Here is a 24,601-nt window from a genome sequence, read left to right as displayed (position 1 = left end):
CCTGCAAGTTCAGGTAAAGACTGGGACAAACTGGCAAATGACACAAGGAAACAGACTGGTGTATATACTGGACGGACTGGAACTGGAAACGTGGGTGTGACAAACAGGCGGGCTGACCGGTGACTGGCTGACGAACTCTGCAGAGAGGAGCGGTAAGAACAGGTGGAGACGGGTGACAGGTGAGGAGACAGGTGACTGGGTGAGGTTTGGGGCAGGAGGGGGGAGAGCAGGGGAGGGGAGGCAGATTTTTGGGCTTAAACAAGGAGGGCTGGCAATACAGGAGCTGCAGAGGGACATACACACAAACAGGCAAACACAAAATAGAGGAGATAAAAAAAAGGAAGTGTATTTTTAATGTGATTATAATATTTGGATAAGCTATAACAAGTGCAGATGACATGACATGAGGTTAAAATATTTCCAGTACAGCTACTGTAGAGTTAAAAATGAGGTGTAAAATCTCTAAGGGGTTATCCAAAGTTACTCTGGGAGACTGAAATAGACATAGACATAGACAACAAACAACTCCCAGAATGCACTGGACATGACAATTACATTTGACATTTGATCAGTGTAAGACTATGTGAGGGAAGTTTTTTTTTTTTTTTTTACTTTAGGAAGTTTGTGTATCTTAAGAATGTAACCATTAGATATTTTCTCTGCAACATTTTTAAAGTTCATGGTTATCAACTAATTATAAGAGTAATAAAAATAGTTTTACAGTATAAGAGAGGGCATTAGAGCACCATCAGAGTGGTTTAATGATGTTTTTAATATTGCTGGAAACACTAAAATGTATTCATAGATTTGAAATGCTTTTTCTTTAATTTATTTCCTCTTTCTTTACATTTAAGTCTGGTGCAACAGTCTGTGGGTGCATGTTGTTGTGCATGGTCCCTGACCTCTGAATAAATCCCTACAATTAAAAAATAAATAAATAAATAAATAAATAAATAAAAAAAATTAAGTAACACCCATCACTTATCCACTACAGTGATGAATTGTAGTCTCTAGTTTTCTACGTTTTGGTTGTTGCTGTTTTCTTGTTTCGTTTTATGTCCATTTACATTTATAAAGGCCTCTTGTGTTTCCTCCAGTAACACAGGTTACACAAAGGCACAACAAAAGCAAAGGATGTTTTTAAGATTAAAAGCCAAGTTCTTGAGGGATGCAGTGCAACATCACAGTCTTCCTCCAAATGTAAGTTCAGAACGAAACTCTTATTCTTGAAAAGGGAAGTCATTTGGTTTGTGCCATAAATATAAGCAAATGTTTATGCGGTCTAAATAGAAGAAAACATGTGACAAAGCACTGGCTCTGTGGTATCTGTAAAAGAGCAGAGCAGGACTTTCTCTGCATTTGAGCGTCAGGATCAGAATCGGCTGCAGCTTCATGTTAGCCTTCAAAGCCTGATTATCACCGGCAGAACTGACCACTGTAACGCTGTAATGCTGTAATGCTGTAACGCTGTAATGCTGTCCCTTCAAGTCTGCTGAAAAAGAAAAGGTACAGTCATGACAAAAGTCACGTTGATGTCTGTACACTGTGACATCTTTTCATGTGTGACAAACACATGCAGGATTGTTGACTGTTCAAGCTGCTGTGCAGATAAAAGTCTGAATTAATTGCAGTGTTGTAATTCTAATCTATGAGCATGTAAACAATAAGATGTATTTTTTAAAGTAAAGGATGATTTTTTTGTTCATGGATCCTGTGCATTTATCAAATCTCTCTTCACACAACCTAAGTAAGATGACGCTTGATAACCACAGTAGCTTACTTACCAAATATCTGTGTGGTTTAGACAGGAAACACTTTGGGCAAAGCTCTGACTCTCCAGTGTGTTTGAAAGAGCAGAGCAGAAGTCAGTCCATCGTTTCTTCAGGTTGTCTTCCTTTACCAGACTAAAGACTTGTACACAGAGCAGCAGAAACTCTGTCATGTTTCTCTTCTTGATGTTGGGACTTCTGGTCTGCTCAGAACCACCAGGTAAGAAAAGAATCCTCCTCCTAACACACATTATAGCAATAAAACCTGAATAGAGCACTGGATTCAATTTAGTGATGGGAGTTAAGGCTCTTTGACAGGAAGCGGCTCTGTTCTTTTTAGTTCAAAAGGCCGGCTTGTGGCTGCTCTCAGTCACCTCATGTAAAGGGGAGTGAATCGGGGCAGGCGCTGAAATTTGGGCGCAGCGATAAAAGCAAAGGCTCTCACCTACGACTCAGTGTCTGTTTGTGCCAAAGAGCCATTCGAAAGAATTGGATTATTCGCAAATGTATCATCACCAACCGGATTCAGTTTTATTTCTATAGTGTCAAATCATAACAGAAGTGATCTCAGTCTTTGGTTCATCCAGTGAACCAAAATCTGCCTCATGAGCAAGCAACTGGTAACAGTGATGAGGAAAAAAACACTTTAACAAGGGAAAGAACCTGGATCTGAGTGGGCAGCCATCTGCCTCCATCATTTGGGAGAGAGAGAGATAGAAAGAGAGAGAGAGCAGGAGGACTGAGTATAAGGAAGAACCTAGTACAAGGTCCACATGGAGATGTATATCAATAATAAAACGTGACAACATAAAAACAATGAAAATAATAATCATAGGACTGATCATAGTAGGACTAAATAAAGACTGAAATGTGGTTCAACACATACTCTATACAAGCAGCTGAAGTGTCAAACCTGCAGGCAACAGCAACAAATTCAAATACAGATTTGATATAAAAGAAAAGAAAAAAGAAAAGCACTCTCTCTAACCTTCACAGGGTCCAGTTGTGTGTTAATTGATGATTCAGTCTGTCAGTAATGAGTTTTAACATTCAGTATTAACTCATTTACCATACACATCATTTTGATTATGTTATCTTTGTTTGTTTGTTTGTTTGTTTGTTTTTACAGGTTCCAGCGCTGTGACATTTGTGCTGAAGGGAGAAGATGTCACTCTGGATATTCAGAAACCTGATATTCAAGAAGGAACCACATTTGCATGGAGGTTCAAGAGTAGATACAATGTACTAAGATTAGATAATGATAAAGTATTTATCTTTCCAAACTACAGAGGAAGGGTTGAGTTTTCATTAGAAGATTACTCTTTGCTGTTGAAGAATCTAACAGAAGCTGACAGTGGAGTTTATTCTGCACTGCTGATTGGGGAACAAGACGAGAAAGTGGCTGAATATGAAGTCACAGTTCAAGGTCAGTTCCTGAATGTCTCAGACTTTGATCGACAGCAGTAGCTGCTGCCTGTTTTCTAAAGCTCTTCAAACCTCTTTCCTCCAGAGCGAGTGTCTCCAGTTCACCTGACAGTGAAGCCTGTCTCCTCCAGCTCAGACTCCTGTAACGTCACTGTGACCTGCAGTAGTCAGGACTCTTCCATCAGCAGCACTTTGACATGTGACGGAGAAGACTGCTCTCTGGAGGGAGGAGAGAGGTCAGAGGTCACAGCCTCTGCTGCCTCCATCACAGTCTACCTGTTGAATGGGTCAGTCATCTGTAACCATAGCAACCAGGTCAGCTGGAGAGAGGACAGAATGAAGATTGATGCTCTCTGCTGGCTACATGCTGGTAAGACACTCACTGTGATGAACATAAGCAGCATTGTTCTCACTTCCTTTTTTTCTGGTGAGACATTTTCACAAGCATCTTGTTTTTTTATCATCTTAGCTGGAAAACACTTCTGCAAAAGTTGCCAAAAGGTTTATATTAAGGACAAGTACACAAAACACTATTTAATGGGTGTAACAGGAATAACTGTAATTTGCCAATTCTTGTGCTGTGATGAAATGAGCTGCTCTCCTGCTTGTTGTGTTCCAGGTCCACAGAGTCCCTCTGGTGTCTCTGTGTGTCTCGTGAAGACGGTCGTGTTCTCGGTCGGTCTGATCATCATGGTGTCTGTGGTGATCGGCGTCAACCTCCTGGACAGGCTCAAAAAAAAAGAGTGAACCATCACTTCTCCAGTGGCCAAACTTTCATCTCCCTATTTACATTTGACATTGTGGACATTTAGCTGCACCCTGAACATACCTGACAGAGTATCCCTGTGACTGTAGACTGATCATGCACAGTATAATAGCGAGTGCTTGATATAGAAAGTGAAGTGTCAAATTTGAAATGTCCTCGTTTTGCCCAAATGGTAGGTGACACAAAAAATCTCTTCTGTGGATTGCCATGAGCACATTCTCATTCCCCTGAGAGCAGATTTGCATGACCTTTCATGGAGTGTCACCCTCAAAATTTGACAAATTTATCAAATTTACAGAGAAGAGGGGCACTGAATGACGTAACATGCAGTATTTTTCATGCACCGACACCTGAGCATTTTCATGTTGCATTTTAGTTCATGTCTAAAACATTTCATATCATTTGCAGCAGTTCAACTGCAGCAATTTCTGTTGCCCTATGCTGGCAATGTACTGGGAGTAGCGGTAGTGCCAGAGGGCTCCAGCAGGGGGAGTGTAGGGTTGCTGAAAAATCTGTTACCATTAATCTGTTAAATTTCAAGTTAGTCTTATAAGTACAATAAAAACATGCTGAGCTTATATCAGTTTATTTTGTGATTTGCTTTATTGTTTCATTTCATCACCAATACTCAAAGTTGGAAACATTAATGCAAGCGCTACTGCTAAGCAATGGCATTCTAATTCATTTTGTTGTTGGATGTGCATTTTCACTGCGGAGAACTGTGCATATTGTTACATTGGTACTAGCATATGCATATGTATTTTTTGTATGTTGTATTAAGAATTCAGTCATTACATACAAAACTTGAGGAAAGTTTGTGTCCGTGTGTCTTTCTTACACTTCACCATTTTCAGGGCTTTTACAATACCAGCAGATAAACTGAGAACCCAACAGGAAGAGAAAAACACTAGAAAGACTGGGATCAGAGACTGGGAGAGACCTGCAAGTTCAGGTAAAGACTGGGACAAACTGGCAAATGACACAAGGAAACAGACTGGTGTATATACTGGAGGGACTGGAACTGGAAACGTGAGTGTGACAAACAGGCGGGCTGACCGGTGACTGGCTGACGAACTCTGCAGAGAGGAGCGGTAAGAACAGGTGGAGACAGGTGACAGGTGAGGTGACAGGTGACTGGGTGAGGATTGGGGCAGGAGGGGGGAGAGCAGGGGAGGGGAGGCAGATTTTTGGGCTTAAACAAGGAGGGCTGGCAATACAGGAGCTGCAGAGGGACATACAGAACCAAACACAAACAGGCAAACACAAAATAGAGGAGTTAAAAAAAAAGGAAGTGTATTTTTAATGTGATTATAATATTTGGATAAGCTATAACAAGTGCAGATGACATGACATGAGGTTAAAATATTTTCTGTACAGCTACTGTAGAGTTAAAAATGAGGTGTAAAATCTCTAAGGGGTTGTCCAAAGTTACTCTGGGAGACTGAAATAGAGATAGACATAGACAACAAACAACTCCCAGAATGCACTGGACATGACAATTACATTTGACATTTGATCAGTGTAAGACTATGTGAGGGAAGTTTTTTTTTTTTTTTTACTTTAGGAAGTTTGTGTATCTTAAGAATGTAACCATTAGATATTTTCTCTGCAACATTTTTAAAGCTCATGGTTATCAACTAATTATAAGAGTAATAAAATAGTTTTACAGTATAATAGAGGGCTTTAGAGCATCAGAGTGGTTTAATGATGTTTTTAATATTGTTGGAAACACTAAAATGTATTCATAGATTTGTAATGCTTTTTTCTTTCTTTTGTTTATTTCCTCTTTCTTTACATTTAAGTCTGGTGCAACAGTCTGTGGGTGCATGTTGTTGCGCATGACCCCTGACCTCTGAATAAATCCCTACAATTAAAAAATAAGTAAAAAAAAAAAAAAAATTAAGTAACACCCATCACTTATCCACTACAGTGATGAATTATACTCTGTAGATTTCTACGTTTTGGTTGTTGCTGTTTTCTTGTTTGGTTTTATGTCCATTTACATTTATAAAGGCCTCTTGTGTTTCCTCCAGTAACACAGGTTACACAAAGGCACAACAAAAGCAAAGGATGTTTTTAAGATTAAAAGCCAAGTTCTTGAGGGATGCAGTGCAACATCACAGTCTTCCTCCAAATGTAAGTTCAGAACGAAACTCTTATTCTTAAAAAGGGAAGTCATTTGGTTTGTGCCATAAATACAAGCAAATGTTTGTGCGGTCTAAATAGAAGAAAACATGTGACAAAGCACTGGCTCTGTGGTATCTGTAAAAGAGCAGAGCAGGACTTTCTCTGCATTTGAGCGTCAGGATCAGAATCAGCTGCAGCTTCATGTTAGCCTTCAAAGCCTCATTATCACCAGCAGAACTGACCACTGTAACGCTGTAATGCTGTAACACTGTAACGCTGTCCCTTCAAGTCTGCTGAAAAAGAAAAGGTACAGTCATGACAAAAGTCACGTTGATGTCTGTACACTGTGACATCTTTTCATGTGTGACAAGCACATGCAGGATTGTTGACTGTTCAAGCTGCTGTGCAGATGAAAGTCTGAAATAACTGCAGTGTTGTAATTCTAATCTATGAGCATGTAAACAATAAGATGTATTTTTTAAAGTAAAGGATGTTTTTTTTCTTGTTGGATCCTGTGCATTTATCAAATCTGTCTTGACACAACCTAAGTAAGATGACGCTTGATAACCACAGTAGCCTACTTACCAAATATCTGTGTGGTTTAGACAGGAAACACTTTGGGCAAAGCTCTGACTCTCCAGTGTGTTTGAAAGAGCAGAGCAGAAGTCAGTCCATCGTTTCTTCAGGTTGTCTTCCTTTACCAGACTAAAGACTTGTACACAGAGCAGCAGAGACTCTGTCATGTTTCTTTTCTTGATGTTGGGACTTCTGGTCTGCTCAGAACCACCAGGTAAGACGAGAATCCTCCTCCTAACACACATTATAGCAATAAAACCTGAATAGACCATCTTTACTTTACTAATTATAAATGGAATAATGACGACATCAGGCACGGCAGGAAGCGGCTCTGTTCTTTTTAATTCAAAAGGCCGACTTGTGGCTGTTCTCAGTCACCTCATGTAAAGGGGAGTGGATCGGGACAGTTGCTGAAATTTGGGTTCAGCGATAAAAACAGCGGCTCTCACCCAGGCCTCAGTCCCTGTTTATGCCAAAGAGCCATTCAAAAGAATTGGATTATTCACAAACGTATCATCAAACACTGGATTCAGTTCAAATCCGTTTTATTTCTATAGTGTCAAATCATAACAGAAGTGATCTCAGTCTTTGGTTCATCCGGTGAACCAAAATCTGCCTCATGAGCAAGCAACTGGTGACAATGGTGAGGAAAAAAACACTTTAACAAGGGAAAGAACCTGGATCTGGGTGGGCGGCCATCTGCCTCCATCATTTGGGCTGAGAGAGAGAGAGAGAGAGAGAGGGAGTGAGATGGAGAGAGAGAGAGAAAGAGAGAGAGAGAGAGAGAGCAGGGGGCGGACTGACTAAAAGGCACAACATAGTGCAAGGTACACACAAAAATGTATATCAACAAAAAAAAGTGATAATATGAAAATAATAAAAATAATAATCATAGGACTGATCATAAAAGGACTAAATAAAGATTGAAATGGGGTTCAACACACACTCTATACATGCAGCCGAAGTGTCAAACTTGCAAGCAACAGCAACAAATTCAAATGCAGATTTGATTTAAAAGAAAAGAAAAGAAAAAAGAAAAGCACTCTCTCTAACCTTCACAGGGTCTAGTTGTGTGTTAATTGATGATTCAGTCTGTCAGTAATGATGAGTTTTAACATTCATTATAAACTCATTAAGCATACACATCATTTTGATTATGTTATCTTTTTTGTTTGTTTGTTTGTTTGTTTGTTTTTACAGGTTCAAGTGCTGTGACGCCTCGGTTTGTGCTGAAGGGAGAAGATGTCACTCTGCATGTCCAGAAACCTGATATTCAAGACGGAACCATATTTGAATGGAAGTTCAAGAGAGAAGACAATGTAGTGAGATTAGTTAATGATGAAGTATTTGTCTTTACAAACTACAGCTACTGTACAGCTACTGTAGAGTTAAAAATGAGGTGTAAAATCTCTAAGGGGTTGTCCAAAGTTACTCTGGGAGACTGAAATAGAGATAGACATAGACAACAAACAACTCCCAGAATGCACTGGACATGACAATTACATTTGACATTTGATCAGTGTAAGACTATGTGAGGGAAGTTTTTTTTTTTTTTTTACTTTAGGAAGTTTGTGTATCTTAAGAATGTAACCATTAGATATTTTCTCTGCAACATTTTTAAAGCTCATGGTTATCAACTAATTATAAGAGTAATAAAATAGTTTTACAGTATAATAGAGGGCTTTAGAGCATCAGAGTGGTTTAATGATGTTTTTAATATTGTTGGAAACACTAAAATGTATTCATAGATTTGTAATGCTTTTTTCTTTCTTTTGTTTATTTCCTCTTTCTTTACATTTAAGTCTGGTGCAACAGTCTGTGGGTGCATGTTGTTGCGCATGACCCCTGACCTCTGAATAAATCCCTACAATTAAAAAATAAGTAAAAAAAAAAAAAAAATTAAGTAACACCCATCACTTATCCACTACAGTGATGAATTATACTCTGTAGATTTCTACGTTTTGGTTGTTGCTGTTTTCTTGTTTGGTTTTATGTCCATTTACATTTATAAAGGCCTCTTGTGTTTCCTCCAGTAACACAGGTTACACAAAGGCACAACAAAAGCAAAGGATGTTTTTAAGATTAAAAGCCAAGTTCTTGAGGGATGCAGTGCAACATCACAGTCTTCCTCCAAATGTAAGTTCAGAACGAAACTCTTATTCTTAAAAAGGGAAGTCATTTGGTTTGTGCCATAAATACAAGCAAATGTTTGTGCGGTCTAAATAGAAGAAAACATGTGACAAAGCACTGGCTCTGTGGTATCTGTAAAAGAGCAGAGCAGGACTTTCTCTGCATTTGAGCGTCAGGATCAGAATCAGCTGCAGCTTCATGTTAGCCTTCAAAGCCTCATTATCACCAGCAGAACTGACCACTGTAACGCTGTAATGCTGTAACACTGTAACGCTGTCCCTTCAAGTCTGCTGAAAAAGAAAAGGTACAGTCATGACAAAAGTCACGTTGATGTCTGTACACTGTGACATCTTTTCATGTGTGACAAGCACATGCAGGATTGTTGACTGTTCAAGCTGCTGTGCAGATAAAAGTCTGAAATAACTGCAGTGTTGTAATTCTAATCTATGAGCATGTAAACAATAAGATGTATTTTTTAAAGTAAAGGATGTTTTTTTTCTTGTTGGATCCTGTGCATTTATCAAATCTGTCTTGACACAACCTAAGTAAGATGACGCTTGATAACCACAGTAGCCTACTTACCAAATATCTGTGTGGTTTAGACAGGAAACACTTTGGGCAAAGCTCTGACTCTCCAGTGTGTTTGAAAGAGCAGAGCAGAAGTCAGTCCATCGTTTCTTCAGGTTGTCTTCCTTTACCAGACTAAAGACTTGTACACAGAGCAGCAGAGACTCTGTCATGTTTCTCTTCTTGATGTTGGGACTTCTGGTCTGCTCAGAACTACCAGGTAAGAAGAGAATCCTCCTCCTAACACACATTATAGCAATAAAACCTGAATAGACTGTCTTTACTTTACTAATTATAAATGGAATAATGACGACATCAGGCACGGCAGGAAGCGGCTCTGTTCTTTTTAATTCAAAAGGCCGACTTGTGGCTGTTCTCAGTCACGTCATGTAAAGGGGAGTGGATCGGGACAGTTGCTGAAATTTGGGCGCAGCGATAAAAACAACGGCTCTCACCTACGACTCCGTGCCTGTTTGTGCCAAAGAGCCATTCAAAAGAAGTGGATTATTCACAAACGTATCATCAAACACTGGACTCTGTTCAAATCCGTTTTATTTCTATAGTGTCAAATCATAACAGAAGTGATCTCAGTCTTTGGTTCATCCAGTGAACCAAAATCTGCCTCATGAGCAAGCAACTGGTGACAATGGTGAGGAAAAAAACACTTTAACAAGGGAAAGAACATGGATCTGGGTGGGCGGCCATCTGCCTCCATCATTTGGGCTGAGAGAGAGAGAGAGAGAGAGGGAGTGAGACAGAGAGAGAGAGAGAGAGAGAGAGCAGGGGCGGACTGACTAAAAGGCACAACATAGTGCAAGGTACACAAAAAAATGTATATCAATAAAAAAAAGTGATAATATAAAAACAATAAAAATAATAATCATAGGACTGATCATAAAAGGACTAAATAAAGATTGAAATGGGGTTCAACACACACTCTATACATGCAGCCGAAGTGTCAAACTTGCAAGCAACAGCAACAAATTCAAATGCAGATTTGATTTAAAAGAAAAGAAAAGAAAAAAGAAAAGAACTCTCTCTAACCTTCACAGGGTCCAGTTGTGTGTTAATTGATGATTCAGTCTGTCAGTAATGATGAGTTTTAACATTCATTATAAACTCATTAACCATACACATCATTTTGATTATGTTATCTTTTTTGTTTGTTTGTTTGTTTGTTTGTTTTTACAGGTTCCACTGCTGTGACGTCTCGGTTTGTGCTGAAGGGAGAAGATGTCACTCTGGATGTCCAGAAACCTGATATTCAAGAAGAAACCATATTTGAATGGAAGTTCAAGAGAGAAGACAATGTAGTGAGATTAGTTAAAGATGAAGTATTTGTCTTTACAAACTACAGAGGAAGGGTTGAGTTTTCATCAGAAGATTACTCTTTGCTGTTGAAGAGTCTAACAGAAGCTGACAGTGGAGTTTATACTGCAGTGCTGTTTGGGGACAAAGACATGAAAGTGGCTGAATATGAAGTCACAGTTCAAGGTCAGTTCCTGAATGTCTCAGACTTTGATAGACAGCAGTAGCTGCTGCCTGTTTTCTAAAGCTCTTCAAACCTCTCTCCTCCAGAGCCAGTGTCTCCAGTTCACCTGACAGTGAAGCCTGTCTCCTCCAGCTCAGACTCCTGTAACGTCACTGTGACCTGCAGCAGTCAGGACTCTTCCATCAGCAGCACTTTGACATGTGATGGAGGAGACTGCTTTCTGGAGGGAGGAGAGAGGTCAGAGGTCACAGCCTCAGCTACCGCCTTCAGAGTCCATGTGTTTGATGGGTCAGTCATCTGTAACCATAGCAACCAGGTCAGCTGGAGACAGGACAGGATAGAGATTGATGCTCGCTGCTGGCCAGATGTTGGTAAGACACTCACTGTGATGAACATAAGCAGCATTGTTCTCGCTGCCTTTTTTTTCTGGTGAGACATTTTCACAAGCATCTTGTTTTTTATCATTTAGGTTTTTTTTTTTTGGTTTTTTTTTTTTTGCAAAAGTTGCAAAAGGTTTATATGAAGGACAAGTACTAAATAATGGGAGTAACAGGACTGTAATTTGCCAATTCTTGTACTGTGATGAAATGAGCTGCTCTCCTGCTTGTTGTGTTCCAGGTCCACAGAGTCCCTCTGGTGTCTCTGTGTATCTCGTGAGGACGGTGGTGCTCTCGGTCGGTCTGATCATCATGGTGTCTGTGGTGATCGGCGTCAACCTCCTGGACAGGCTCAAAAAGAAAGAGTGAACCATCACTTCTCCAGTGGCCAAACTTTCATCTCCCTATTTACGTTTGACATTGTAGACATTTAGCTGCACCCTGAACATACCTGACAGAGTATCCCTGTGACTGTAGACTGATCACGCACAGTATAATAGCGAGTGCTTGATATAGAAAGTGAAGTGTCAAATTTGCAATATCCTCGTTTTGCCCAACTGGTAGGTGACACAAAAAATCTGTTCTGTGGATTGCCATGAGCACATTCTCACTCCCCTGAGAGCAGATTTGCATGACCTTTCATGGAGTGTCACCCTCAAAATTTGACAAATTTATAAAATTTACTGACAAGAAGAGCACTGAATGACCTAACATGCAGTATTTTTCATGCACCGACACCTGAGCATTTTCATGTTGTATTTTAGTTCATGTTTAAATTATATTTTGTCATTTGCAGCAGTTCAGCTGCAGCAATTTCTGTTTCCCTGTGCTGGCAATGTACTGGGAGTAGCGGTAGTACCAGAGGGCTCCAGCAGGGGGAGCGTAGGGTTGACGAAAAATCTTTTACCATTAATCTGTTAAATTTTGAGTTAGTCTTATAAGTACAATAAAAACGTGCTGAGCTTATTTCAGTTTATTTTGTGATTTGCTTTATTGTTTATCTGAATGTTTCATTTTATCACCAATACTCAGAGTTGGAAACATTAATGCAAGCGCTTTTGCTAAGCAATGGCATTCAAATTCATTTTGCTGTTGGATGTGCATTTCACTGCAGAGAACTGTGCATATTGTTACACTGGTACTAGCGTATGCATACCGGTATGTATTTTTTGTATGTTGTATTAAGAATTCAGTCATTACATACACGACTTGAGGAAAGTTTGTTTCCATGTGTCTTTCTTACACTTATCCCCATTTTCAGGGCTTTTACAATAACAACAGATAAAATGGAGAAAATATTCAAAACAGATAAAATCGTTTAAATAGTTTAAATAACAAATACCATCAGTTAAGAAAAGGTTGTCCAATAAATGTAGGTTCTATCAAGAGATTTTACAGAGGAGGTGAGTTTGCCTGCCTGAGGTCTCCATGCAGGGAGATCCACAGCCGAGGAGCTCCAGCAGCAAAGGCCCAGTCATGTTCAGGGGCCAGTGCAGATTTTGGCACCGCAGGAAGAACCCTGCCAGAGGATCTCTTGCAGTGATCGGTTTCACAGAGAGTTTGCAGATCACAGATATAGGGCAGAAGGCAAGCAGTGAAAAATATCAAAAACAAGCAGCTGAATCTGGGTTAAACCAAACACACAACTTCAAACAGGTGTTCCAGGCACATCCACCTGGGAAGAGGCCCCAGAGCAGACCCAGGCCACGCTGGGGGAAATATGTCTCCCGGCTGGCCTCGGGATCCCCCAGGAGGAGCTGGTGGATGTGGTCAGGGAAAAGACCGTCCGGGCGGACTGGTCAGCCTGCTGCCACCGCAACATGGCTCTGTACAAGCGGCTGAAAATTGATGAATGAATGGACAAAGGCTACTTCGTGGGGACTTTATTTTCTTTTCTAAAGTTTATGACATCTTAATTTTTTCCCAAATTATGAAAAGAAGCTTAAAAAAGATATTTACTTCCACCAAGGTTTTCAAAGCTACAAAGTGCGGATTTATCAAATAAAACAAAACAAGAAACTCAGCACTATTTTAGTGCAGATAACACTTCACAGAAATTGTGATACATGTGGGGCACATGCGGTGTAAACATGGAAGTGGTACCTCGATAGAGAGGAGAAAACATATTCACCACACTGCCATGCAAACTCTCTTAACTATCTGTGCTAATGTATAAAATTTAGCGGCAATTCCAGTTCACAGAGAGAATAACATTCATTCCCATACCGGCTTCACAGACCGCAAACTGTGCACATGTGAGGTTTTCAGTCAACAATCATCGGCAAATCCTACCAAAACAACAGCATAAAAAACATCAAATCGCATTGAACCATTAGGTTACAATATTGTATAAAATACTCTCAAAACAACATAAAAATCTTGGTGAATGTTCTCACCACTGGAGCCAGAAGGCATCCAGAGAAAAAAAGTAGCTCAATATCTTGTACTTGACTGCTCAAACAGACATACACTCCTAGAAATAGTGGTTGGGCTACAGGCCTACCAAGAATTGTGTTTGCCCCACCTCAGCCCCACTATGGAACAACCCAGGAAACTACAGTGCAGAATAAGCCAGGTCCGCTGCTTCCACCTGCCCGGGCGAAGAGGACATGCAAGAGGAAGAGGAGATGGAGCATGAGAAGATGGAGGAGAGGGACTCGCACCGCCAGCCACTGCCAGCAGCCGAGCCATGCTAATCAGTGTAGTGCTAGAAGTGACATTAGCCAACGACCTGGGGACAGACCCTGGCACCCAATCAGGAGAAACCTTTCACGGCCCACAGGTAACCAGCAAAGATCTGGTTTGACACTTACAACTAACTGGAATATTTGGTTGAGATGGATTCAGATTTCTGCTTGGCCTGCCAAACGTTTTTGTGTGGCGGGCAGTGGTTCCATTTGGAGCCTGTTTTTTCTAGTGGACATGTATCTCTTCTCACGTCTCAGTCTGATGCACAGAGGAAAACGGAGGCCTTATTGCTGAACAGTTTGTATTACTTCTCACACTTTTCAAGGATCTGTTTTGGGCCACGGCATTCATGTCTGCACACCTCCAATCTCCCAATCCTGACCTTTTGTCCACAATGGACTTGGCAGACTTGGGACACCAGACAGTGACGTTGTGGAGGGAAATTCATGACAGAGAAACGGGCCTGTGCACCAAAGCCAGTGCACGTCAGAGTGGGACACCCAAAGTGAGACAGGCACATCCTCTTCGACATCTTGTTGTTGAGGCCCCAGTTGACCACATCCCCTGACTCCCTGTGCATGCATTGTTTCTACCAGGAAATTGACAGACTTGTAGGTGAAATGAAAAGATGTTTCTGTACCGAGGCCAGCGGTGTCCGAAGTGGAGACAAGAAATGTCTGCAGCCCATGGTGCAGTTCAGGTGAGTGACAGAAGAGAACCTGATCGCAGACCTACAGCAGGTTAAGTGTCTGCTGGAAAGAAAGAAAAAACAGGGGCATGTAGTGAATGACATGACAGAATTTCTAGCTTTAATGCGACCCTACTAGGATGCTTTTACGGACTTAGACAAACTCATCTGTATCTCAGTGACCCTGCCGGTGACCCTTGCTTTGTGCGAACGCAGCTTCTCTTGCCTCCGTTGCATCAAGAATTATCTGCAGGGCAGCCGTGATGCCCAAAACAGCAACCTGGTCCTGTTGGCCATCAACAAACACAGGACAAAGGCTTTAGTTGTCCAGCGCATCATTGATAAGTTTTCCTCCAACCCCAACAACCAGCAGATTGTGCTCCTTTAAAAACGTCAGTGGTGAGTTTGAATATATTTTTATAAAAAAGGTCGATATGGAAACCTTTCTGACTTTCTCACATTTTTGTGTGCTCTACTAATTAGCTCTCTCTCTCTCTCTCTCTCTCTCTCTCTCTCTCTCTCTGATTGTGTGTTGGTGTGTTTTTCTTAAAGTAAATATGTACAGACTTGATGTGAGAACTAGTAGAACAAAAAACTTCAACTCATGCTTCAGTTTTCACTTGTATAAAATATTCACACACATGTCATCTGAATTTGAGTCTTAGTTAGCAGCAGCTGGACCAGCATGGAAAATCCACAGTAGGTGGAGCTGTAGGGTCTCAAGTGAGCTCCTGTCATATTGTAATGGTTGGCTGTAAGTTCATGAGTTATTTGAAATAGAGATAATCATGGAAGTAGGGCTGCGTGATATGGTTAAAAAAAATTTAAATAAACTAAATAATAGTCTAAATCAACTAAAAAGATCAAGACTTAATTCCAGTAAGTGTTTTCCTTAAAAAAGTAACAAAAACAATGAATGAGACTGCACCAGATAGTCTGTCAATGACAGTTCATGAATAGCACTTTCAAGGCTTTTATTATTATATGAATATGTACATCCATAGATAAGAACAACCTGTTTCAGTGAACTTGTCTTTTTGTGAAATGACATGAAAGCTTTTATTGTGAAATAGCAGAGGAAGTTGTGAGACTGATGTGTGCTTCTGTTTATGTTTGGAGAAGTAAATGTTTTTGCCGTCCTGATTCAGGACACGGAGCCTCCGCGATATTTTGTATATTTATTTTTATATAACACACACAAGTTATGGGCCTTGGAAAACCGCTGGATGAAGGCTGCGCGCCTCGGCTGTGTTTGGAGGAGCCCTCCACATGAAACAGCTTTTCACGACGTAGCAGAAACGCTCTTCTCACTGTGAGGTGAGGTCTGACAGTGGCTTCGTTTCTCACTCCTCTTTAATCTACACAGAGGCAGTAATGCCACACATTTAGATCATCTGTCTGTATAACTTGTTGGTTAAATAGTCTCAAATCAGTCTGATCATGTATTTTCAGCATTTTAGGTACACAACACATTTATATTGCTGTGTTTTTCGTCTCTAGGAGGCAGCTACAGTGAGTGTGTTATTAACCAAGAAGCAAGGGAGGCTGAGTTGAGCTGCAGTGTTGTGGACATTAAAGGTGGGCTGAACAAGGCTGACCCATAACACATTGAACTTCATGGACTTTCAAACTTTTTAAAATCAGAAACTATCTGAGCTGCAAAGCATTTAAGCACTGAATAAAGCAAATAAAATGCCTTGCAGAATAAAGCTCTTAATGCGTGTATGTGCATGCATGTGCATATGCAGAAAATGAGAAAGAGAGTGTAACTACTGGTCATCTGACAAATGCTTAAAAAATGTCTCTACCAAAGTTAAATTGAAAAGTTACACCCTAATTATTTACTGAGTGTTTGTGTGGTTTGGACAGGAAACAACACTTTGTACAAAGTGAAGTGTGTTTGAAAGAGCAGAGCAGAAGTCAGTCCATCGTTTCTGCAGGTTGTCTTCCTTTACCAGACTAAAGACTTGTACACAGAGCAGCAGAGACTCTGTCATGTTTCTCTTCTTGATGTTGGGACTTCTGGTCTGCTCAGAACCACCAGGTAAGACGAGAATCCTCCTCCTAACACACATTATAGGAATAAAACCTGAATAGACCATCTTTACTTTACTAATTATAAATGGAATAATGACGACATCAGGCATGGCACTGCAGGCAGAACTGGATTCAATTTAGTGATGGGAGTTAAGGCTCTTTAACAGGAAGCGGCTCTGTTCTTTCTAGTTTAAAAGGCCGGCTTGTGGTTGTTCTCAGTCACGTCACGTAAAGGGGAGTGGATCGGGGAAGGCGCTGAAATTTGGGCGTATCGATAAAAACAATAGCAACAGCAACAAATTCAAATACAGATCTGACATAAAAGAAAAGAAAAAAGAAAAGTACTCTCTCTAACCTTCCAGTCCAGTTGCGTGTTAATTGATGATTCAGTCTGTCAGTAATGATGAGTTTTAACATTCATTATTAAGTCATTAACCATACACATCATTTTGATTATGTTATCTTGTTTGTTTGTTTCTTTGTTTGTTTGTTTGTTTTTACAGGTTCCAGTGCTGTGACGCCTCGGTTTGTGCTGAAGGGAGAAAATGTCACTCTGAATGTTCGGAAACCTGATATTCAAGAAGGAACCATATTTGCATGGAAGTTCAAGAGTAGACACAATGTAGTGAGATTAGTTAATGATAAATCATTTATCTCTCCAAACTATGCAAGAAGAGTTGAATTTTCATTAGAAGATTACTCTTTGCTGTTGAAGAATCTAACAGAAGCTGACAGTGGAGTTTATTCTGCACTGCTGTCTTGGGACAGAGACCTGAAAGTGGCTGAATATGAAGTCACAGTTCAAGGTCAGTTCCTGAATGTCTCAGTCTTTGATCGACAGCAGTAGCTGCTGCCTGTTTTCTAAAGCTCTTCAAACCTCTCTCCTCCAGAGCGAGTGTCTCCAGTTCACCTGACAGTGAAGCCTGTCTCCTCCAGCTCAGACTCCTGTAACGTCACTGTGACCTGCAGCAGTCAGGACTCTTCCATCAGCAGCACTTTGACATGTGACGGAGAAGACTGCTCTCTGGAAGGAGGAGAGAGGTCAGAGGTCACAGCCTCTGCTGCCACCATCAAAGTCTACCTGCTGAATGGGTCAGCCATCTGTAACCATAGCAACCAGGTCAGCTGGAGAGAGGACAGGAAGGAGATTGATCCTCTCTGCTTGCTCAGCTCTGGTAAGACACTCACTGTGATTCCCTCTAGTGCCATCATCAGGCAACATTTCAGTTTGTGCATAGTATTTCAAAAGCTATCGGGTTGATTCCCATGAAAAGTGGTGTGTACAGTCATGCTCCTCTGAAGATGAACCCTGTCAATTTTGGGGACTTTATGACCCTTCCTCAAGAGCCACCCTCAGAGCAAACGTTTGACTTTTGCATACATATGTGTGAATGTAATGGATGAACTGTCAAGTGATCAGGGAATGAACCTTATCAATACTGGCAGCACTCTGATCTGCTGCAGGGCCTACATCTCACTCACCTAGCACTGCTTTCAGTTCGCGATAAAGAAAGCTTTACCCTTAACCCTTCATGTTAAACTCCTAATCCAAAACTGCTAGCCATCCCTGATCCAATGGGGATTGCCAAAATTGCCAAAACTGTACAATCCAAATCTCTGGACTCCAGTCAAATGGTCAGTACTATACAAACACATGTATTTTCACTAAAATCTTGCTGCAAAAGCAACTGCCTGAAGATCCTCTCATGCGCGGTCATGAAGCATACATGCACAAGCTTGTCCATCCAAACTGTTCATCTCAGTTGTGCTTGCACACCTCAAGATCGCACATCTTTACCTCTTGGAACTACTTCAGCGCATTTCTGTCTTTTTAGTTTTAATTGATTAAAACACTGAAAACTGATGTGCGATCATCTCTCTGGCTCTGGTACAGCTTGATTACATCAGCGTCACTTGTTCTGCCAAGTGATGCAAAAGCTCAAATTGCCCTGGTCAGTTTTTCAACCAGGAGATTGTAGTGGAACCGGGCAGCACCTGACCCGTATATCGCTCCAAAGGTTTTTTAAAATAAACATGTTTTACTGGTCAAGAGTCGGTGTGTTCCTGTTAGTGAGAAACAAGCTGCTTTGTGTTGCAGGTCCAGTGAGTCTCCCTGGTACCTGCTATCTTGTGAGGACGGTCGTGCTCTCTGTCAGTCTGGTCAGCATGGTAGCTGCTGTGATCACCGTCAATCTCAGAGTGCAGGAGTGAATTAACAGCTCAGTACAGGTGTTCCTGTGCTGACCGACATCACTTGTCAATCAGTAAATTATCTAGAGTTTCTACATGTATTTCCCCATGAACTTTTCCAAAGTTCAGCAAATGCTCAATGACCTTTAAAATTACATCTGTGTTTAGATGAGGCAATGTGTTGGAGCAAAATTACCCCTTGCAATGTGAGAGTCATCATTTATATCTGCACTTTGTTGTGCTGTACAACAGACCTATCACCATCATTATTGTTCTCTTACTAATTATAATTAGCAGTAATACTTGTAATACTGTAAATTTGCTCCATTTGCATTTGGTTGTAAAGGGCTTTGAGCTCGCAACATCCTTTGTTTGAAAGTGTGCTAAAGTTTCTTTATTAGCAAATCACTGACAAGATTTGTGTCTCGTGAACAAAAACACATTTTCATACTGTACACATATTTACTCATAAAAAAAACCCTCATATTTTCACAGAGGCAACTGTCCAGTAATGTAGTTTGTTTACTGGACAAATCAACATAAATGGAACATTTAGAGGAAGGAAATTCAAGTTAAAAAGAATGCTCCCTCCCTCGGACTAAAATGAAAAAAGCATGACTCTCTGCGCACTACACAGATACATTCAGGGTCGGGCATGCAGAGACAAAACCCTCCCACCCCCACTTGCTCACACTCTGCTCCACTCACATGCACCGCACATGAGTCTGAAGGTGCTCACATTAATCAACCCTCTGAAATTCTGCATAGTACACCTTTAAATGAAAGGTGAAATGAAACTATCAGTGACCTCAAATGTACCTTTCACTGAACAAAATAGCTCTGCAACTCTGTTAGCACATCATTTCTCGCAAAGCTAAATTTTGCAGAATTAGAATGACACAGACTGGAAATATTAACATCTGTACAAGTCACCATTTTGGAGCCTTCTGATGACTTGTGGTGTTAGTCTCTGAGTGACCAATGAGAGATTTTGCAAGCACATTATTTTAATATCTATATTTTGAACTGATATTATATAACACAAATCAATTATTATTGTTTTTTTTTTTTGTTGTTGTTGTTTTTTGCTTGTATATGGTTTCTCTTCAACATATAATTTATTATACTTGTGCTCCAAACATCCTGTACTCTCCACATATTTGAGCTTACACGCTGACATCATTAGGCTGCCCGGAGGGACCAGCCAAGCTGTAGATGGTTCGAGACTCGGCCTCAGCTGCTTCCTCTGCTGTGCGGCCCTGAGCCACAGCACAGCCTGGAATGGGTTGCTGAAGGGAAACATACATAACATTGTGAAAAAATGTTATTTGACTTTTTCTATATTTATTTAAAGTTTACTTTTAGTATTGCTCATGGTTGACAGTAACAAAGTACATTTACTTGAGTACATTTTGCGAGTATCAGTACATTTGTTTTTGTTTGTTTGTTTTGGAAAGTTAGGACTTTTATTCCACTACATTTCCAAGACTTATGTTCTACTCTTGACTCTGATTGGCCACACGCTGTGTTCCTCACAGGAGAAAAACCAATCACAGTATCTGCTCTCAGCTGGGTTTGTTGTCAAATTGGAAATACGTTATCTGAGAGAGGTTTAAAAACATTAAAATGACACTTGCCATCCTTTTTGTTGATTCAACTGCAAGTCTGCTCTGAAGTTTGTGTAGCAAAGTGTATTCGTTCAGTGTATTCATTAGGTGGCTTCAGAGAGTTATGAAGGTCCGTTAATGCATCATGAAAACAATGCAGCCTTGCACTGATACTAAAAAGAAAACGCACGTATGAATGTACTTTCAAATACTTTTAAGTTTAAAAACAAGTATTCCATTACTTTGACTCAAGTGAAAATTTGACTTTCACTAGTGGAGTAATATTTGACCAGGAGTATCTATACTTTGACTCAAGTAATGGGTTTGTGTACTTGTTGTGTGTATTACTTCTGTGTATGAACGTTTATCTCATTCAGATAGTGTGGTACATCATATTACTAAGCGAAGCTGTTTCCAAGTGCCTCTATAATGTGCTGTGAAAAAAGTCTGGGCAGCAGCTAAATGGTTGCCTAAAATTATCCTTGGCTACATGGTTAGGTGAAGGAATTTCTCAAGTGCTTCTTTTCTGCACTTTTCTATTTTCTTTCTTTTTTAACCTTTGCACACTGTGTATTTAGAATGTTTTTTCCCCTTGTCTTAATTGGCAAATTTCCCCAAATCTGAAACTATATTCCTCCATGTTGCTGGCAAAGCTCAAAGTTAATGTAAAAAAAGTTGTGGTTTACCTTTGGAGTATCATACACTGTATTCTCTCTGGTCTCTCTCATCATCATCTCTCCCTCATCTGTAGGTCAGTCAGAAAAACACAAAAGGTGTATAATATTGTGCAACGTACTGACACAATGTGGGAATTTGGATAAAACAGGTTTTACTTTTGAAAATAAAAAGTGAATTAAATTACAAAATCTGAAGGTATATCGTTACAGGCCAAGGTCTTGGCTGTTTAGCAATGTACCGGTGCAACCTCCTCATTTTGCATTTTTTTCATAAAATAGCCGTTTTTCCAATTACTTTGTTTTTGTCAACACAGTCACTGTAATGTTTTTTTTTTTTTTTTGAAAAACATATTTTTTACTAAAAGAGACTATTACTTTAACAACTCAACAGCACCAAAGAAACATGTTGTAAGCATATTAATTTAAAACAAATATAACTGCCTCTGACGGTGGTGACAGTGGCCTCATTACAACATACATTTCCAAAATTTATACCACTCAAGTCAATGGCTTCTTGCTTAACAACTTTATTTAACTACCGTATTTCCCCAATTAATAGCCCGGGCGTTTAATATGCAAAATCAACTTGGACCCCAGGCGTTTAAAAGAACCAGGCGGCTATTCGCTGCAGGCCTTTATTTATTTTTGCACAGACCTGCACCAGGCCATTATTGTGATGACAGTTACTGTCCAACATATTTACAGTCAGTCGATTTAAGATTACGGTACACCCTTTTTTCTAACGTTAGCTAGCTCTCTTATTTTGACAGAAAACAGAAGTACCACACAGTTATTGTGCGGAGGTTCTGGAGAATACCAGAACGGCCGGTGCTGCCTGTTGACCGGCGGCCGGCCGGTCTTTTTTTTTTTTCCCTCCCCTTTTTGCTTGTAATCTACTGTTGTTCTATATCCAGACCGATAGGTGGCAACGATGCGCCGGTAGGCCCTGAGATGCGCAGGCTTACTCGTCACTCAGCCATGTCAAAGATACTCATGGTAGTGTGTGCCTGTGTGCCAGTTGAGATGACTCGAGAGAGACCATGGACACCACTCGTGTTGCTAATCCTAAAAAAAGGAAAGAAAATGGTGGAGCTGAGAAGGTAAGCGAGAAAAAAATTAGGCAGATAGAGAGCGAAGCATCCAGCAGGGATGCAAACAGCACGCCGAAAAGCGCTACTGGCTTTTTTTGTGGTCATTTGGGTGACTTGTGTGAATCGTGCAGATCCGATGAGTTTTTTTTTGTTTGTTTTGTTTTGTTTTAAGGGGGGGTGGGGGGTGTGTGTGTGTGGGGGGGGTCGACTTATCAATCACGGAATTGCGGAATTAGCCAAATACAACGGAATCTATTTTTCACGCGGAATTTGACATAACAACTGCACCGGCACCGCACAAGCCAAAAGGCAGATAAACTCTCCAGCTACAGCAGCGCACTGACATAGATTGTGTAACAAAGCGAAGAGTTGCCACTCCGCTCTATTTTCACTGGCTAACTGCAGCACACAGGCTTAGCTTGTCTATTCATAGAAGAGGTATCACTTCGGCTTATTTTTCAATATATTATCACATGCATACTACTGCTCATTCATTGGTAGCTGAATTGTTAGGTCTGTTTGATAAGTAATTTACATTTTTAAAACAAATAATTTAACATATTGTTAAATTATTGTTATTATTATTATTATTATTTAACATATTGTTAAATTATTGGAGTCAAGCTTACTGGTAAACATCTACTCCTTCAAGATAATTTGTTATGTTATACAACTCATAAACATACACTAACACTACATACCGAGTGTTTGACCAGCATATCTCCTCTGTGCAACAGAAGATCCGTGGTAAAAAGCAAACTTACAGGAGCCTGAGTGGTCTTGAAGCATGCAGTAGAGCTGAAGGTTTGAAAAGGGGTCCTCAGGAATGTAATTGACCTTGTAGTTGTAGATTACGGCCCTACCGATTTATCGGTCGGCCGATTTAATCGGCCGATTTTAGCCATTAGAGAATAATCGGTAATTGGCCAAAAGTTGGCCGATTGACACCGATGTTAACACTTATTTTTTTACTAATAAAATGCAGGGAATGTGGTGTTTTTCTTAGAAATAATGTCCTTGCGTTACATATCCAGTAGAGGGCGCTCCGACTCCTTTACTGAGCCGAGCGGTTTGCCTCAATGGTAAGTTTATAACTAGTATGTGAAATAAACAATAACTCAGTAAGTCTCCCATTTCCCATGGCGAGCCTCGTTGTGTCTGTCACGCTTGACTGATATGTTAGCAAGCTAAAGTTAGGATAACCTAGCTTAAATATTACCTTGCTAAGCACTTTGCATGCTAGCAGACTAGATAAGACCGGAGCACATTAGGATAACGCGTCTTCGCCGTGCTTGTGGGCTGCATTCATTTACAGCAGCGCACGGACTGTGTTTTTTAACTTGTGGCGCTGAGGAGGAAAAAGCGTTTCTGGTCAAAGTTATAACTTCATGGAGGAAAGAAAATGTGAACGCACGTTTAGAGGACATCAGAGAGGCGCATTTCAAATCATGTTTTACCAGACTTTTATGACGCTGTTTATCCACCTACCTATTACCTACAGATAATAATTTATTAAATACACTCACTGACCACTTCAGTAGACACTGTGCAATGTAATGCACACCAATAACAGCCCTACCATGAATTCTGCTTTATTAAATGCATTACTTTGTAAATGTTGACACTGTCAGAGAGACTTCTTTATGTTTACTGAGATGATAGTGGGTGTTGCTGTTGGTGTGCAGAGCAGTATATTGAGGGTTGTTAAGAGTATTTTGACCCTCTGATGCATGTAAGTGGTTTTGACAAAATATCAGACACCTCAATATGATGCTCCTCACACCAACACCCACAACCACCTCAATAATAACTGTAAAGAAGAATTATCTGCTTTCTTACAGTCAACAACATTTTAAAAGTAATAGGTTTAGTCTAATGAAGTGGCCAGGAGTGTACACGCCATATTCATGTGAACACAAGTAAGACAAATGCTTAATGTCAGAGTTTCAAAATGGCCCACGTAACTAGACAGATTTGTAACGTTATTTTTTAACTAATGCATATGTCTTACTGTTTTTTTTACAGATGGCAAAAGAACGTGGATGTAGTATGGTGTGGGACTACGTCACCAAGGATGTCACTGGTGAAGCAGTCTGTAATATTTGTGCAGCTTCTGTAAGCCAGGGATCAAGCAAGCAGAAAGCAAAAAACACAACCAACCTTTGGCAGCACCTTAAAGCTAAACATGATGACATGATGATAATGCCTTTTTGCACATCATATTTTTAATTTTTTGTTCAAATTGTTCATATGCTGCTTGTTCCACACAATTTCTGATAATAAAAGTATTTAAAAATAGTAAAATGTTCTCCCTTCAATTTATATCTTTGTAACACGTGTTTGGAACTATATTTAAGCCATCCAAAGCAGGTATGTCGTCTTTTTTTTAACTGA

The 24,601-nt window shown here is 40.2% G+C and overlaps 3 protein-coding genes across 6 annotated transcripts in view; 2 read left to right on the top strand and 1 right to left on the bottom strand.

Moving 5' to 3' along the window:
• Positions 1-1,917: 1,917 nt before the first annotated feature.
• On the top strand, positions 1,918-11,969 carry LOC115375011 (SLAM family member 9-like). 3 transcript variants are annotated; one of them, XM_030074246.1, is made up of 4 exons: positions 1,918-1,989; positions 2,899-3,195; positions 3,280-3,564; positions 11,471-11,969. In XM_030074246.1, the coding sequence occupies exons 1-4, from the start codon at positions 1,941-1,943 to the stop codon at positions 11,596-11,598; spliced, it is 759 nt and encodes a 252-aa protein (XP_029930106.1). In that variant the 5' UTR covers positions 1,918-1,940; the 3' UTR covers positions 11,599-11,969. The 3 variants fall into 3 exon arrangements, with proteins under 3 accessions (XP_029930106.1, XP_029930105.1, XP_029930104.1); XM_030074245.1 differs by lacking the exon at positions 11,471-11,969 and adding an exon at positions 3,814-4,376; XM_030074244.1 differs by lacking the exon at positions 11,471-11,969 and adding an exon at positions 3,814-4,376 and having other exon boundaries at positions 3,280-3,621.
• Positions 11,970-15,739: 3,770 nt separating this feature from the next.
• LOC115375337 (uncharacterized) lies at positions 15,740-18,853 on the top strand. The gene is made up of 6 exons (XM_030074755.1): positions 15,740-15,922; positions 16,106-16,183; positions 16,475-16,649; positions 17,146-17,448; positions 17,533-17,817; positions 18,741-18,853. Exons 3-6 carry the CDS (start codon positions 16,601-16,603, stop codon positions 18,851-18,853), a joined length of 750 nt encoding a protein of 249 aa, XP_029930615.1. The 5' UTR covers positions 15,740-15,922; positions 16,106-16,183; positions 16,475-16,600.
• A 1,131-nt stretch (positions 18,854-19,984) lies between these two features.
• Positions 19,985-24,601, bottom strand: part of LOC115375010 (uncharacterized) — a 29,923-nt gene continuing 25,306 nt past the window's right edge. For both annotated transcript variants that reach the window (XM_030074241.1, XM_030074242.1), the window contains exons 7-8: positions 21,126-21,184; positions 19,985-20,121 (exon numbers count right to left, since the gene is read on the bottom strand). In XM_030074241.1, the coding sequence (XP_029930101.1) occupies positions 19,999-20,121; positions 21,126-21,184 (182 nt within the window). In that variant the 3' untranslated portion in view covers positions 19,985-19,998. The remainder of the gene's footprint in view (positions 20,122-21,125; positions 21,185-24,601) is intronic.

Source organism: Myripristis murdjan, chromosome 17 (genome assembly GCF_902150065.1).
Source record: "Myripristis murdjan chromosome 17, fMyrMur1.1, whole genome shotgun sequence".
Classification (NCBI taxonomy): Eukaryota; Metazoa; Chordata; class Actinopteri; order Holocentriformes; family Holocentridae; genus Myripristis; species Myripristis murdjan.
This window is presented reverse-complemented; position numbering and strand designations above follow the sequence as displayed.